At 36.9% G+C, this 18,022-nt stretch overlaps 1 protein-coding gene across 3 annotated transcripts in view; it reads left to right on the top strand.

Moving 5' to 3' along the window:
- Positions 1-18,022, top strand: part of CFTR (CF transmembrane conductance regulator) — a 156,757-nt gene that overhangs the window by 123,011 nt on the left and 15,724 nt on the right. For all 3 annotated transcript variants that reach the window (XM_074367172.1, XM_045511119.2, XM_010947616.3), the window contains 2 exons: positions 6,223-6,474; positions 11,958-12,113. In XM_074367172.1, coding sequence (XP_074223273.1) covers positions 6,223-6,474; positions 11,958-12,113 — 408 coding nt within the window. The remainder of the gene's footprint in view (positions 1-6,222; positions 6,475-11,957; positions 12,114-18,022) is intronic.

The following is an 18,022-nucleotide window of genomic DNA, read 5'->3' as shown; positions in this document are numbered from 1 at the left end:
TTACTGAAGCTCTTAATTATTGAAAATAGGCACCAACATATTTGATACCTTCACATTTACTTAGGTTATGCCTTTTGTCATTAGTTGCAATATATTTTCTTTCTCTTATGTCACGAACACCATTTCTGTCACTTCTTGCAGTCAGAAAAAAGTAGCATTGACTTGCCATGTGATTTGCCACAGATTAGATAGCAAGCTATAATTTACAAAGGGTTAGAGTTTATAGTATGCTTAAGTAACTCACTTATGCTGTTAATAATTTATAGCTTGATTGACTGGATTCAACTTTTTGAGCACTCTAGGAGCATAAGTAATAGACACAGAAAGATAGATCAGAATTTCAAGAATATGTTTTGGGCAGAGAGTCTGTTTCCATGGTAACTATTATCTCTTAAGTCTATACATGTGGTCTAAGGATCATGCTAGTGACTCTAACGTGGCCTTGAGTTTCAGATCTGTGTTAGTGGATTCTGAAAAGCATTTACTTTGGGCCTACCGGGAAGAATCTATGATTTAAAATACTTTCATCCTCCCTTTTATGTACTTCACATTTTGAAAATTTCTCCTGCAAAATACGTGATTTTTTTTCACTTCGTGTCAGTTTTCCAGATGATTCTCTTCACATTCATTTCTTATAATCTTCCTATAACAACCAGTTATGAAATCTCTTTACAGTGTTGCCAGCCAGCTCTCAGGCTAATGAAATTTAGTTTCTGTTATCATGGCTTTTGGAATATCACAGCATACAGTTTAGTTATTTTAATGCATAATTTTGATGCCCTGGTTTCCAAACAACCAAAAGGATAAAAGGAAATAGAGCAAATATTTTTGTGAGGGAAAGGAGTCTTCCTTCTTGACTTACTCTAGAAAAGGTCTTTAAGCCTCCTCTTCCCTCTTTGTCAACAAAAAGTGGAAAGGAAGATTAGGAATTATTGTCTTTTTCACTGAATGCATGCATTATAAAGTAAGGTTGACATAAGGTTGCAGAGCTGTCTTTTTGTTAAAACCATCAATATTCCCAAAAGACTTTGTTCTTCTGATGCTTAGTAATTTAGACATTATCATAAAAATAATGAGATTCAGTTTTAAAGATTGACTCAGAACTTTTTGAGCATAATAAATTAAAATAAAACCAAAAATTTAGAACAGGTGCTTGTCAAGCAAAAATTTCCACCTCGTTTTGGCTAAACTCCAATTTTATAGAAATCTGCATAAATTACATCCAGTTTTCTTCTTCACACAAAGAATATGTTTGATGTCTCAGTGCCTGAGTCTCTTTCTGGCTTCATTATCTACTTCTCCAAATCTAAGACAAGTGCCCTCACCTAAGCTGGTAATGGCTCCACTGAGACTTTGCTATCAGTGGGCTAGACAGAGCCGTCCCCTCGTTCCTCTCTGGGAAACACTTATCTGTGCACAGGAAGCAACAGCTTAAGGTTACAGAGATTGCCTGCCTACAGTCACTTCGATAATTGCTGAGTCTGAATTTTCCCCAGCTCTATCTACACCGCTGGACAATGGCATAGCAGTTTTTGCATATCACAGGAAAATGTTTAGACATTCCAAATTAGAAAAAGGATTAAATTAGGTTAAAAAACTCAATGAAAACAAATATATGAGACTAAAAATAGTGTGGTATGTTGCAACTTCCTTCTAATCAAAATAGCAATGGATATTTTCAGGCTGAGAAGCTGAGGCTACAATTGTAGCCTGGATTACTTGCTAAGGTACTCACAGCTCTGTCATTCTCCCTGCTCAGACACTGCTTCCTGCATGTGGAGGTAGAACAGCGGATTAGTTCATTATGAACAAAGATTTATTAAGACATTGCACGATGCTAAGCCCTAAAGGGGGAGGATACAATAAGGGATGCTTTGAATAAGGCTATTGTAATAGGCACAGCGGGTTTTACATAAAGCCCAGGAGACAGGAGCTTCAGGTCCTCTTGCTTGCATGGAACCCTTCAAAGGCCTTATACTTCATTTTCTCTGCAGAATTTTTATTCTTTTTCTTAAGAAAAGTCCCTCAAATGATGTAAGCTTCATGTTCCACCAAACCCGGATCCATCTCTGATAGCAGATATGAATCTGGCTATGAAATCAAGTGTACAAGAAATGAGACTTCACTTTTGCTCTAGTCAAATTTACTTTCTATTTGAACACACCTTCCACTGAGTGGAAGAAAAAGTCTTAGCAAATTCAGACTTTGCTAGAAGTGAATCTAAACTCCGAGTAGGAAGCTTACAGTATACAAAGACCTTGAGGGAGGGAGCATCTGGTCCTAGGCTGTCTCACTGTCTCCATCTCTGATGCTGTTTCTGCCCTAGACATGTACAGTCCAGTACATGGGGTCTTCGTCCTTCTGGTCCTCACTGTAAGCTCTCTCTTGGTGATATCTCTCTCTCTCTCTCTCAGCTTCTTCCATTTCCCTGAGGAATGGAAGACCCTGAGGGATCAAAGGATTGGGATTCTTTGGCTTCCCTTCAGCATCATCCTGGAAATGCAAGAAAATATGAAGCTATGTTAAGTTATCTGTGTCTAGACATACTAAGCAGCCACGTTCACTGCATTGCTCCTCTGCCGTGCCACGCTTTGCAAGCTTCTCTAAGGCATGCCTTATTCCTGACTCCACCTTAGAATTGAGGCACAGGCCTCCTATGTTCTAAAATCCCTCAAATGTATTTGAGGATAGAACCAGAGTTCACTTGCAAGGCAGTACTTCTCTTTAGAGGAACTGATGTCTCAGCTCATTCGTGAGTCAGATTGTGGGGTGAAGAGAGAAGCTCTTTCTCATCTATCATAGTTCAGCTGTGACCACTGTTTTTGCGTAAACACTGTGCTTTCAGCTCTTCAGGCTTTGGCTTTTGAAGCTGAAAAAGCAATGTTCATGTGACTCAAAATTTTCAATCTATCAATCTCTGACTCCAAAAGCCAACCTGGAAGACCAGGAATGATTTTCCGGACTTGGTTCTGATGTAGCTTCTCCTCTGAGGGGCAATGGAAGTAAAATGTGCAACTTGGAGAGCCTGTGAGGCACAAGGAATTACTTAGTAATTCATAACATTATCTGGCCACGCCGTCTACTCAGTAATGGCATTTCAGTGGCTGAAAAACTGAGCATAATGCAGGTGTCTGCACTAGTCACCTTTTCTTCCCGTCAGAAAATATTCTAACCCATTGAATGGAGTGGATGTCTGCTCATATGCTGTGGATGTGTGCCATTGTTAAGGTGACCTTGTTTTTGGTCAAGGGTGCTTGACCGTGCTCTGGGTAACTATAATAGCCTATCTTGGGGTCACTTTAAGCAACTAGACTATATGAAAGATGAAGCGTTGAAAATTTTGTTTTCTAAATTTAATTGGTACATTCCATTTACCATATCTAACATTAGAAGTTCTGGATTCACCCTCACTAATGGAGAGTGTAATTTGCTGTGCTCAAACAAAAATCCTTACAGAGAAAAATTATGTACTACATTTTAGAGCTGACAAAATAGTGGTTTTGAATGTCATTTTTTAATACTACCACATATAATTTTGAGTAGTTTAGGTAGCAATATTTAAATGTTTTATTGATTTCTTGGAAGTATTAAAATATGATTTTTTCAATATAGTGTCTTTATTGACATACTAAGGCATTTAACAAAGACTAGTTTAGAATTCTTCATAATACCGACATGCAGAAATGTCAATAGTATGCTTTAATTCAAAATTAATAAAAAAAACTGAATCAGAATTTAACAAATGTGGGAAATCACCCGTAATTTGACATTTAAAATATTATATGTGGGAGGAATAGAGATAATATGCCTTTCACTTTCTCTAGAGTTATTTATGATGGATGTGAGCTTTGGATACTTTTCACTTCCATTACAGTGGGTTTGACTTAAAAGCATTCTCTTTTTAAATCTTGAGTAATTATTGAAGATAATTTGAAGATATTTTCAAGATGAAGGAAACTGAAGCACACAGTCACTAAATAGAAGAAAGCTTTTAATAAACAACAGGCTTGATCAGTGACGTGTGAAAACAGGCAACACTGTTAGATTTGCTAAGATGGAACTTTTAATATTCAATTAAGGATCAATATCTAAACTCTCATTCATCTACCAATCATTTCACACTAAAAATGAAGAATTCTTCCCATTTCACCTTTTAATAATGAGAAATAGAAATAATAGAAGCAAATGTCCGATGGATCTCTTTCCACCACGTTTTTTTTTTTTTTTTGCAAAAAGAATTATTTCTAGTAATCTAAGCCATAAATGTAAGTAAGATGATAATAAATTCACTTTGTAAAGGAGAAGGTTAAATTCTTGATTGGGTAAAGCCAGAATAAACAATTACTTTTAAGACAAAAAAATTTCTGTCTAGTAAGCTGTTAACACCTGGGAAGGACTAAGCCATGGACTCAAGGATGATATATTTTTGCTCAACATCACTAATTATTAGGGAAATGCAAAAATCAAAACTACAATGAGGTATCACCTCACACTGGTCCGAATGGCCATTATCAAAAAGTCTACAAATAATAAATGTTGGGGAGGGTGTGGGGAAAAGAGAACCTTCCTACACTGCTGGTGGGAATGTCATTTGGTGCAGCCACTATGGAGGACAGTATGGAGATTCATTGGAAAAACTAAAAATAAAATTACCATATGATCCAGCAATCCCACTCCTGGGCATATATCCAGAAAAGATGAAAACTCTAACTCAAAAAGATGCATGTAATCCAATGTTCATAGCAGCACTATTTACAATAGCCATGACATGGAAGCAACCTAAATATCCATTGACAGATGACTGGATAAAGAAGATGTGGTATACCTATATATACATATATGTATATAATGGAATGTTAACAAACTATAAAAAAGAATGAAAGAATGTATTTGCAGCAACATGGATGGACCTAGAAATTATCATACTAAATAAAGTAAGTCAGACAGAGAAAGACAAATATCATATGGTATCACCTATACGTTGAATCTAAAAAAAAAAAATGATACAAATGAACTTTCAAGACTCACAGACATAGAAAACAAACATGGTTATCAAAGAGTGAAAGAGGAGATAAATTGGAAATTTGGGATTAACAGATACACACAACTATATATAAAATAGATAAACAATAAGGACAGGAAACTATATTCAATATCTTGTAATAACCTATAATGGAAAAGAATCTGAAAAATTATATATATATATATATATACACACACACACACACACACACACATATACATATATATATATATATATATGCAACTGAATCACTTTGGTGTATACCTGAAACATTGTAAATCAACTATACTTTGATTTTTAAAAAATAAAGGATGACGTCTTTTAAAAAATAGGAATTGAGTGAATTCAAAGTCTTGAACTCTTCTTATTCATTTATTTATTTATATATTTAATCATTCATATATTCATTCATTTATTCATTTAAATTTTTTTCCAATATTTGTTGGGTGCCTATTATATGCTGGTGTATTTTAAAAATCACATTCCAAATTCCAATAAATTACAATTATTCAGAGAAATATGTTCTCATTAAAGAATTTAAGCACCTTTAAAGACAGTTGAATTTCAAATGCAGCCCTTCTACACAGTCATATTTTGCTTAGCAGTGGAAATTGATCTTTAAGTAATTTATATTAAAAATAGAATTATTTAACTAGATATATGCTAGTGACTTAAATTTGTTTGAAGAGTATTGTGAAGTTATTCAAAATTTATTAAGTATCAAGAGTCCACTTCCCACCTAGCTGACATTCAGAGTTGTTGATAGTCATTAAGGCACTGAAAGAGGAAGGCAAGAATCTTTTGTAGCGGTTTTGTGGTGTGAAACCTTTTTTTATAATATACCAGTTGTACAACATTATGTAGTGCTACTCATAGTAGAAAAAGTTTTCCCTTGACATCGTCTAGTCCCTTGAGTATAGTTTGGCTATTTATGTGTGGCTTGCATAACTGAGAATTAAGTGACCACCAAAATAAACATGTTTATCCAGAGCCCGTTTATATAAATCCTAGTTAATTCTCTTGGTTAAGCTTTTGATTATATCCAGTTATTTCCTGTTAGTTCACTGAAAAACCTGACAGCCAAGTGATGACTAGTTAGCATCACATCTTACAAGCTATTTTTAAGGAAACATCAAATTAATTATGACATTGTCTTCAGCTCTCAAACTAGCAAAACTAAAACAGTATTTTCATTTCAGATGCGATCTGTGAGCCGAGTCTTTAAGTTTATTGATATGCCTGCAGAAGAAGGTAAACCTAATGAGTCATTCAAACCGTCCAAGGATGGCCAGCTCTCAAAAGTTATGATTATTGAGAATCAGCACGTGAAAAAAGATGACATCTGGCCCTCAGGCGGCCAAATGACTGTCAAAGACCTCACAGCAAAATACATAGATAGTGGGAATGCCATATTGGAGAACATTTCCTTCTCGATAAGTCCTGGCCAGAGGGTAAGAATTAAACATTGCTTGCTTTGTTACCCGTGTGTTCAGTAAGTGACTCTCAGTAGCCTAGAGCAATGTGCTACCAGAATCCATTTGAGACACTATTATTGTAGACTAGGACCAATACTGGACACAAATAATTTCAAGTTATTATATGGAGTCATCATTTTTTCGTGTGAAATTTAGTTTGCAGAGTCCTGAATCTATATAATGGGACCATTTACAATGTGATTCTACTTGCAGAATATCCAATTGATTGCTAGCTTACTAGCTAAAAAAGCTATTAAATAAACCAAAACTACAACATGTTTTAGATTTTGCATCTTGAAACTATCTTCCATTTCAGGTGAGAGAAATATTTTGTTGCCAACAAAGTCTTCTTACATTTACCTATTTACACTCTGTCAAACAAGTGGTACTTTTTTCCTTTGCTTTTTTCAGTTTGTTTGTTAAGTTGGAGTTTTTCTCAAGGTACGGATTGTTTAATTTTTTTCCCAATAATTTACTAGGCAATAATTATTTACAAAGCAATCATTTTATTATTTAATAAGCAAAAATAACCTTGCACTATTTTTGAAATATTCTGTATGATCCCAGGACTGAGCTGAACTCACAGAAGTTATTAAAAATAACTAGATTCTGGTCCAGCATATAAGGAACTTGGGTGTCATCACTCTATCTTAGCAAGTAAAAAGCTGAGCCTGAACCCCTTACAAGTCCCTGTACCTAATTTTTCATTTTTTTTTGTCCCTTTGCCTGTCACACTGCCTACTTTACTATATGTTAAATGCATGAATGAATGAATGGCTTATGCCTACTTCTAGGTCACGTGATTGATTACAGCCGGGATTGATTCTTAAAACATTATTCTGAGCAACTCTCTTAAGAATGTGGTTTCTACTGCTTTGCCCGTAGAAACTATAACAGCATCTTGTGAACTGTAACAGGTGCCCCAAACATGCTTCTTGCATGATGATTAAGAAGTGGATTCATATTTAGTACAGATCTTCCTTGACTTATGATGGGGTTATGTCCCAATAAACCCATCACAAGTTGAAAATATTGTTAGGTCAAAAATGTATTTAATAGACTTAACCTACTGAAATCATAGCTTAGCCTAGCCCTACTTTAAACATGTTCAGATCACTTACATTAGCCTACAGTTGGGCAAAATCATCTTACATAAAGCCTGTTTTATAATAAAAAGTACATGACTATCTCATGTACTTTATTGAGTACTGTACTGAAAGTGAAAAGAGAGTGGCTGTATGGTGATGGGAAAGTTGTAAGGGTATCAGTTGTTTACGTTCATGATCTCATGGCGGATTGAGAGCTGGGGCTCACTGCTGCTGCCCAGCCTCATGAGAGTATTGTACCACATATCACTGCTCCAGAGAAGATAAAAAATTCAAAATTTGAAGTATAGTTTCTACCAAATGCATGTGGCTTTCACACAATTGTAAAGTCAAAAAATCTTAAGTCAAACCATCCTAAGTCGGGGACCATCTGTATATTATTTCTATTATCCAAAAATCCTTCAAGCACAGCTGGGGTCTAATTCATCTTTAAAAAAAATTTGAAAAGGACTTAAGTGGGCATTTCTTGTTTAATTTTTAATGGACTTCACTATTCTTGGTTTTATAGTGTGTCTAAGTCCATTCAGGCTGCTATAACAAAATATCATAGACTAGGTGGCTTATAAACAACAGAAATTTATTTTTCACAATTCTAGGGTCTGAGAAGTCCAAACTCATGGCACCACATGGTTCAGTGTCTGGCAAAAGCCCACTGCCTCAGAGGTGTCTGTCTTCTCACTGTAACCGCGCGTGGTAAGCAGAGGCAAGGAGCTTCTCTGGGGCCTCTGTTTAAGGGCACCAATCCCATTCATGAGGGCTATTCTCATGACCAAATCACCTCCCAATGGCCCTACCTCTTAATATTATCACTTTGGGGATTAGTATTTCAACATATGAATTTAGGAGAGACAGAAATATTCAGCCCATAGCATGTTGTTAAAAAAATCAGTATTTTGTGTAGAAAAACTACTCAATCTTCATATTCAAACACTTTGTCCATATAAATTCCTTCAGGGAAGACATGTTCTGTTACTTTCTTGGCTCTTAATTTAGGCCTTTGCTTCACAGAACCTGTACTTTAAATTTTATTTCCAATGCATGAGAAATGTAGCAGGTATTTAAAACTTTTTACTTTATGAAAAGTAACTTTTAAAAAAAAACTGCTTTTCTTTTCAATCTCAAATAGTTTTTTCTTTAAAGCTTTTTATTTTTGTCTAAATTTCTAACATCCAGATCACCTTCCCCCAGCTAGAATATCTTTACCTTTTTTTCCTTTTCTTTTTCCTCTAAAAATATGGCCTGGGATTTTAATTTGGAGCTAGGTTTTTCATGATAAACTAGATTTATTAAAATGCCTCAAATGGTATATTGTATATATCACAGTACTGGACAATCTGTTGATTAAATAGATATTTAATCATACTTCAAGATCTATTGTTTGGAGTGAGCTTACTTGCTTTCTCCATTTGTAGTCTCTTTAAAATACTGAGATGCTAGAAGCAATTTGAACAATATCAGGGGCTCAGATCATAGCAGCCTAAGCACCTAAATATCTATTTGATTTGTTAAACCCAGATGGCATTCTGTCTTGATAAAAATTGGTGTGGAAGTATCTGAATCATTTAGTAACTTATACTGGGTTTATGAGGAGCATATTCTCAAGAACTTATAATGTTAAAAATTTTGTTTTATGAATAATAAACAGAGATGTATCACCATATAAAAAGTACAGTTAGTCTACCTTTGGGGGTCTAAGTTTCATTCTTTTGGCATCTTGATTACTGGAGATAACAAGGAGATGGAAAAAAATTACAACAGGTTTCCATCTATTGCAGTTCTAAAATGGTGAATAGGACACTCTGAAAAGGATGTCCTGAGACTGTTCCATTCATGGTACAGTGCAATTACAACTAGCACCAAACTCAACACTGTTTAACTCTCCACATAACATTTTGATTTATCTTGATCCAAAATTCTCAAAGAGGAGGTGCATTTGAAGTTACTAGAAAACACTGACTTGGAATTAGGATCTATCTTAAAAGCTTATTTGCGGGAAGTACCTCTGGCCTTATTCAACAGATCACTGAGATGCCTAGAAAAACAAATCCCGGAAAAGGATTATTATGTGCCAATTATATAAACAACAGAAGACTTTGTTAGGTATGAACCAATCAGATTCCATGCTGTTGAAAACCAGATCTGACGTAACACAGCGCCAGCAGTTCAACAACATAAGGAAACCAGAGCAAGCGCTGAAAACTTTAAAGCTAAACAAAAGATCTACAAATTGCCTCTCCATCCAGTTTTATCGCAACATAAAAGCTGAGTTCTCTAAACATTTCAATATTTGCTTCTTCAGGAAAAAGAAAGTAGCCATTTATCCTCATCATTAGAATCCTGGCTACTGATATAAGAGTTGGAATCTCAAGGCACTTTTCATCAAAAGTTCTTGATGTGACTTTAGAGCAGATCACTTCCTGCTCTTGAACTTCCCTTTTCTCCTCCTTCCTCATGCCTCACCTGCAGAAGGCATACTCAGATTGCTTATATAAAGCTTTACTCTTGTGTTTGAAAAATCACAACGTATGGTGAATGTGTTTGTCAACATGGGCTGATTCAGAAATGGAAATGTGCATATGAAATTCCACAAGATTTTAAAATTTAGAGTTAATCTGGTAATTGACCGAAAGGGACTACACTCATCTATGTATTAGATCAACTAAATAAGTTTATTCATTCATTGCCCTTCTTTCCTCCCATTCTTCCTTCCTGCCATCTATGCACCCACCCATCTGTCTGGCTGTCCATCTATCCATTCATCCTTCCATCTGACTATCCCTCAGTCAATCCAACCAAGTAATTATTGAGTACTTATGTGAGTCAACCACTGTGCCATGTGCTGAGAGTTCAGTGGAAAACAAGATCGATTACTGTGCCCTTGTTGAACTTACATTTTTTGAGTGAACACAAGCAGTAATCAAGAAAAGAATAAAAAAAAATTACCAACTGTGATGAGTAGTATGAAGAACCTCAGCAGGGTGTTGTATGTTTTATTTTGTTTATCTGATTTTCTCAGTCGTCTCAGAGAACAACCATCGGTGAAAGTCCTATTATAAACATAAGACCTATATCTTATGATGGATAGAAAGACAGTTGTGTTACTACTGTTTATGAGCTTACCCTAAAGTCCTAGTTTATTACCAGGTTCCTAATCAGTATTCAAAAAGTTATTATTACTATGGGTTTCTTTCAAGCATTTATTGTGGTCCATAACTAGTTCTGGTTTCGAAACTGTTACTGGTCTGTGGTAAGTATAGCAATTGAGAGTAAGCATTTAGAGATTCTTTTTTATTCTTTACTACTTTTTAGTGGATTGGAAATTAAAAAAGCAAAACAAAACTGTCCTTGACCACAGATAGTGTGAAAAGCACTACTCTATAAGACCATTTGTTCAGCTATATGGTAAAAAGTCCAAATGACAAAAAAAAAGAAATGGAAATAATGTAAGGGGAAAGAGACAAACATTCAGTGCCACTAACTGTCGAGAAGTTTATTCAGTGTTTGGTTAATGATGGCAGGGTGCTCTGTCCCACTCAGAGCATCTTCCTCTAAGTGCTGGGTCTGAGCTGGCATCGGAACACAGAGTCAGCCCCCTGTGGCCACCTGCACCGCATCCTCCCCTTGCAGTACATGGCCTTGTCACGTACGTGCTGTGTTCTTACAGTCTTGAGGTAACAAGAATAGTTTTTTCTTTCCCACAATATCATTTTTGCTTCCCCAGATTCTCTTCTTGCCAATCAGAATGGAAGTAAGGATTTGATTTGACAACTGTCCAAGTGCTTATCCACTGAGGGGTGGCAGGGCGCGGCCTGCCTTCTGTGGGAATCTATAGCTCACGGAACTTATTCTTTATTGTCAGGCCTACACTTGATGCTCACTGAAATTATTATGAAAAGTTTCTAAAGATTAGAACTTTTTTCAGATTCATTGATCTTCAAGCTCATATTCACATTTGGAACTAGATCAAGCTATAGGTCTCTGCTTCTGACGTGAGCCCATTCTTAGAAATTATGTGCCTTAAGACACTCTATCTTTGTTTTCTTTGATGCAAAATGGGTGTTTTCTTCCTTTTTGCCATTGGCTAAAGGTCACTGATAAATGTAAACAGCATCAGGGGTACAGTTCCCTATGACCAGTCTCTATATTCTCTGCCAGGGTTGCTGTGCTCCAGATCAGTTTTGGTCAGAATTGGGAGTATGCAGAAAGGTTTGAACAAATAAGTGAAAATCTTCTCCTGGTGATGGTGGGAAAAAAAGAAAAAGCAGTTCCAGTGTGTTTTAATTGAAGTATAATACAGATAACATGGTATTGTATCTCTCTGTCAAGGGAGTAATTCCATCACTGATATTCTAGGTGGGCCTCTTGGGAAGAACCGGATCAGGGAAGAGCACTTTGTTGTTGGCTTTTATGAGACTGCTGAACACTAAAGGAGAAATCCAAATAGACGGTGTGTCTTGGGATTCAATAACTTTGCAACAGTGGCGGAAAGCCTTTGGAGTCATTCCACAGGTAAGCCGGAAAGATTTAGCTAGAAAAAAGTGACTAAATACATTTTACCATTATTTGACACTTGCACTCAAGAAATTCACATTTCCCTGCAAAATATGTTCATCATGTAGTGCTGTCTTTTTTTCTGCAATGCAGCCTTTTCCCTCAGAGAAAAACTATGCTAGAAGTTTGGAATTCTCTGACATACAGTTACTGAAATATTCACCTTTTCCAGAAGACGTAATCTGCAGTAGGAGCATGGGACTTCTGTTTTTATCAGCTCTTTTTTTCCTGCTTCACTGGTCTGAGCTCCAAGTTAGCAATCACAGCAGGTTGAGAAATGCTTTGCAAGATATAAAAGATGCTGCTGAAATAACAAACACTTGGAAGCAGGAGGTAGTGGAACTGAAAATGGAAAGTGTAATGATTGTTTTTTGTTCTTTGAATAGAATGAACCATGTCAGATTAATCAGTAGCTTTTTCTTTAAATGTCACTCTTTGATTTGGGTCACAAAGGATCTTCAGCCTCACTGGCTTAGGATCATTCTGTCTGTGTGATTGTGCAAGAGGACTTTTTAAATATGAGGGAAATAATAACAGTTCCATTTTTAAATGATCTTAATAGAAACCAAGGATGTCTTTACTGGGACCAAATCTGAAAGGCATGGGCTGTATATCAACTAATATTTGCTCTCAACTGTATGGATATATTCACTATTTTAGCAAACTCTTTGCTCCCTTTGTACTAACGGGCACTGAATCTATTCCACTACCATGGTTCTAACAATTCTCTACTTTTAACACAAAATTAAAATGCGAAGAGCATCTCCAGGTAGATGGACTACAAATCTAGCCCGAGAAAACAGCTTCTATTTCTTGATAGATTACCTCTGTGGAACATTTGCTCCTTTCAACTAATGAGGCACTAAATATTGTAACTGCTGGATTGATGCTTTTAATTCATTTGTCTAGACTTTGTCACGTTGCCAGAAGCTTCATCCTGGTTGAACTTAAAAAAAAAATCAATATTGTTTCTTCAGAAAGAAAAAAAAGGGTTGTCAGATGGTCTGAAGATAGAGGAACACTGGGGATACAAGTATCCCGAGGTGATAGCATTGGACAGGAATAGAATCTGGTTGTCCGAGAAGCGCTGTTGTTCAGCTGCTTCTCGGTCTTCTGGTCCCATTTTAAACTACTGTAGTGCACCTTTGTTCTTTTTTGTTGTTGTTATTTATACAGATCTGCCCATTAGAATAAGCAAAGGAAATAGTTTAAGTTTCACTGGGAATCCTTCAGTTTACCTGGCATGTGATCGAGAGGTTTTTATTTTCTTGTATGTTCTACTTAGGAGACAAAATATGCAAGCCTTGGAGGAAAACCAAGTGGGCCAGCGTTATGAAAAGTCTTTATTTTGCCTTTCTGCCAATATGAATCCTCCAAATTTGACTTTTCCCTCTTCTGTGGTTTCAAGCTTTTTATAAACTGAGCAAGAAATATTTTGAACTATGCCTTTAAAAATGCACGCTCACACTGACAGTAAATGCTTCTCACTGTGCATGTTTATGATCCTGGTTTCGGGGACTGTCTCCCGGTATCACAAGGATGTCTATAGACAGAACGTACTATTTCTTCTACAGTGACTTCTTGAGATCATTAAGTGAGTGACCAAGAAAGAAAGAAAGAGGGCAAACTCCTCATATTTTTTTAATATCCAAACCAAGAGATGCTTTTATTTTTCGAACTTTCCTTTGAAAGTTCGAATTAACTCATTTTTTTCCTTTCCTGGAGTTTGAGCTTTAAAAAGCAGGAAAGAAAGAATTAAAAATCCAAGAAATATATTGTTTGCTTTTCCATCTTTTTTTTTTTCCTTCCATCTTTCTGACCTTGCAAGGGCAGAGTTCCCCAAGACCTCCGACACTGAGATATTAGAGATCCCTGGGTCAGTTAGCCACTTGTTTTCAGATACATGAAATAGGAACTTTGAATAAGAAACTTCCCTCTCCCTCATAGTGATCCTAGTTTTGGCAAGTTCTTGGGGGGGGTGTGTGTGTGTGTGTGTGTGTGTGTGTGTGTGTGTGTGTGTGTTTTCTTCCCTCCTGTAGCTAGAAAGCAATTTTGGAGAATGCACCAGCATGGAAGACAGGACACTGTGTACATTTCAAGGTAGAACCTTCTTTAATTTCTTCTACTTTACCTCTAAGCTCTCAGGGCCTGTCATCAGAGTCCCATTGGCTCAGGCAACTGAACACCAAGACTTAAAATTATTCATTAGCTTTGAACTTTGTTAATAACTTAATTCATGAAAAACAGCAAAATAATTTTAAATTTATTTTTAAAGCTTCAACACGTTTGAAAGGCTGCAAACTAGTTTAAGGGAATGACTAGGCTTATTCCTGCGGGAAGACTATGATCTGAAAATAATCCACACCCACATACGACTTCCACCAAAGCAGGAACACCTTTTGCTGTGAGAGACAGCAGATAGGGCCAAGACACTTTTCTGTAGATCTGAACGAGGAAACTGCGAGGACAGCAGTTCTCATTCCATTTCAGAATAATTACCAATTTAGTAATTAGTTATTAAACTCCTTCGTTATGCTTTAAATGATAATAAGTACAATTGATTCCATAGTTATGTAAAGATGCCAAATGAGGCCCCAGTCCATCCTATCAGATTCCAACGAGAAGCTCAAAACTGCACACATTGCGTTAACTCACAGACCCAAGGAAGAAACTAAAACGACAAATGAAATCTAGGTAATTAGGCTTAGTCATGGCCGAGGGAAGGGCAGGTCAGGAAGTGCTGTGGGTCACTGCGAGAGAGTCTAGCTCCAAGCTCTTGTCGCCCCTTCCCCCGCATCACTGGATCCTTCCTCCTTTTGCTCCCACTGCTGCGCTTTTCTCATTTTCTTCTTTGAAATTCTCCATTGTATGTGGCACACAAGTTAAACTTTTAAAAGTAGCATTCCAATTTTGTGACTTGCCATGTCAAAATCCTTCTAGGACCCCCTCTTTCTTCACCGAATAATGTCCGGATTCTTCCATTTGTGGTTTAGGTCCCTGGCGATCAAGTCCCAACCCAACCTTCCCAGTCAGATCCGCCACTCTTCACACCTGCGCACTTGGAAGTTTCAGTTAAGCAGAAACTTCTCTCTCGTTTCCTCTGTCCATGTGCCTCCGCTGTCTGAGATGATCTTCCTTCATCGTGGTCACTTAGGCACCTCGAATGTTAAACTCTGTCAGATGGCCTTCTTTCACTCCCTCCCTTCCCCTTTTAACTCGGACTCTAACCCCAACTCTCCACTCCCGCACCCCAGTCCCAGATGGGGTCTAGAACTTTGTTTATAAATCTCTTCTGGCACTTCTCTGTGTCTTATATTGGAATTTTCTGTGCATTTGCTTAATTCCTACTCAGTGTTGTAAACGCTTCGTAGACATGCTAGTTAAGAAAGCAAGATTGAAACACAAAATCATCAACAATCAAAGAAGACTAGCAGAAAGAATGTCATAGAAGTGCAAAGTAAAACAGTTTGTTTTTTTTTTTAACCTAACTGGTTTTCCTGTCTCTCATATAGCACATACAAAAGTAGGAATTCAATACACATAAGTTTCTGCTGGGTCACTAAATGCTGGTCTCTTTTACAAAAGGCTGTGATTCTACTAGTATCTGGATTTTACCAGCCATATCATCTTAGGCAAGTTATTTAATTTCTCTGAGCCTCAGTTTTGTCTGTAAAATGGGTATAATGGTAGTAACTACTTCATTGGGGATTTGTGAGGATGAAATGAATAAAGGAATAAATAAAGTACTTAAACTACTCCCTGGTATTGTAGTAAGGACAATACACTGTGTTGTGCTGGTTGTTATTATTTATAGTTCCTTGAGGACAGGGGATCATGTCTCTTTCATTTTTGTATTAGATTAGAAATGAACAAATGAGTATTGACAATTTTACAAAGAAGCAAATGATTAAGGAGGGACGGTATAGCTCAGTAGTAGAGAGTGTGCCTAGCAAACATGAGGTCCTGGGTTCAATCCCCAGTACCTCCTTTAAAATAAATAAATAGATAAATAAATAAAAACCTAATTACCCTCTCCTCAAAAAAGTATACAGTACTGTGTGTCAATTATATCTTAATAAAGCTGAAAGAAAAAATTTTTTAAAAAGAAGCTAATGATTAAGATGGGCCATAAAGTGTTATAAAATTTGTAGATTTTAGAAAGGTTGGGGGCAGAGAGTTGTGGAGAGGATATTCCAGGATCCCAAACAAGGGTATTATAATCAACTACAGAGATGGAAACTAGAAAGAGTTGAGGGCAAAGGGCAGAGGAGGCCATGTGTTAGGGAGTATTGGGAGAAAGCAGGAAAGACTTGACAAGACCTAAGGTGGTCCAGTGAGCTGGGGCTGTGTCTTCTTGAGCTAGAGGAGGGCAGTGAAAAGGCAGCAGAAGTCTGCACTGCTGCTGGCAGCATGTGGAGGGTTGACTTCAATCGGCAGGATGAGAAGCAGGCTGATGGGCTGAGAAACTCTCTAGCTGGTATGTTGTGGGAGCCTGGACTAAAGTGGAGAGGACGGTGGGTGTGGAGTGCCGTATTCAAGGGAGAAAGGGAAAATAACTAGTACGGCAATTAGTACAAGACAGTCTTACTACATCTGAGCCTAAAGTTTTGAGATTTTTGATAATTGGATCAGATCTGGAAATCATTGTAAATGCTATTTCTGAAAAAGCATATACTAAAATATTGTGCTGTAAAAGATTGTGAAACATTAAATGGCTTTATGGAAATAAAAATTTGGACATGTTACATGCAATCATTTGCATACAAACTTGATATGTGCATTATAACATTATTCTCTGTTATCAGCCTGAAACAGTTTGGACTCATAAATACTTTATTCACCTTGTTCTCATTACTAGGTGTTGCTCAAAGCAAAGCAGCACTTACTTCTGTGATGCCACCTTAGGAGCTTGATTCGTTCCTATTGGATGGATTTTTATTGACAAATTCAACTTGTGATAAAGTTTTGCAGACATCACCAAAAGGCAAGATTACAGACACTTTGATGTTTATAAGCATTTGGGCCACACTTTAGTAAAACTGTATGTGATAGATACATATGTGTTTCCCTTCTGAGACAAACAACACCGTATATGTAAGGATAAGGAGTCATTCCTCCCGCTTATTTAGTTTATACTACATTCAATAACCACAGAAGCCAAATGCTTTTTCGTTTTTCATCTGACATCCCAGGCTAAAGCACACTGCCTGCTGCCTGTGCGTGACCAGCTCGGAGCACTCCATGCCCGCTCGGTTATCTCCACCGAGTTGAGCGATTAAGGAGTCTGCTTCAGGGAAGAGATTAGTCAGGTGGTGAACAATGGTGCTCTTTTGTTCTTCCTTGAGTCCTAAGATTGCTCTTTGTAGCATACATACATGACATTAAGTAAATATCAAATATTTGCACACCCTAATTTTCCTACTGGTGAACAGTTTCTTGAAAGAAAGGTATAAGATCATTGTGATGTATAGTTTTAGGTATATTTTTTGCTGCACAATCAGACTGTGCCACCTTGGCCAATCCATATAATTTCTCAGGACCCTGGCTGTTTCATTGTAAACCAGGTAAAGGACATAGGTGGCCTCCGAGGACCTCTCAGCTTTAGACATGAGGTTGTAGAAATACTGTTTACAATAGTGCAGAAGCAAGGAGACACCTACTGGTGCCCCTCAAAGCAAGAGAGTGAGTGCCAGATGCTCTTTGTAAGACAAGAATGGAATGTTTGATTAACTGTGTGAAACTGAATTCTAACTTAACCAGTTTGTTCAGTTAAGTTTTCTTTAAAGTTAAAATTAAAGTATTACTTTAATGCTAGATCATAAACTATATACAAAAGACCTACAGAATTTCTGAATGGTATCAAATCC

Source organism: Camelus bactrianus, chromosome 7 (assembly GCF_048773025.1).
Source record: "Camelus bactrianus isolate YW-2024 breed Bactrian camel chromosome 7, ASM4877302v1, whole genome shotgun sequence".
NCBI lineage: Eukaryota > Metazoa > Chordata > Mammalia > Artiodactyla > Camelidae > Camelus > Camelus bactrianus.
This window is presented reverse-complemented; position numbering and strand designations above follow the sequence as displayed.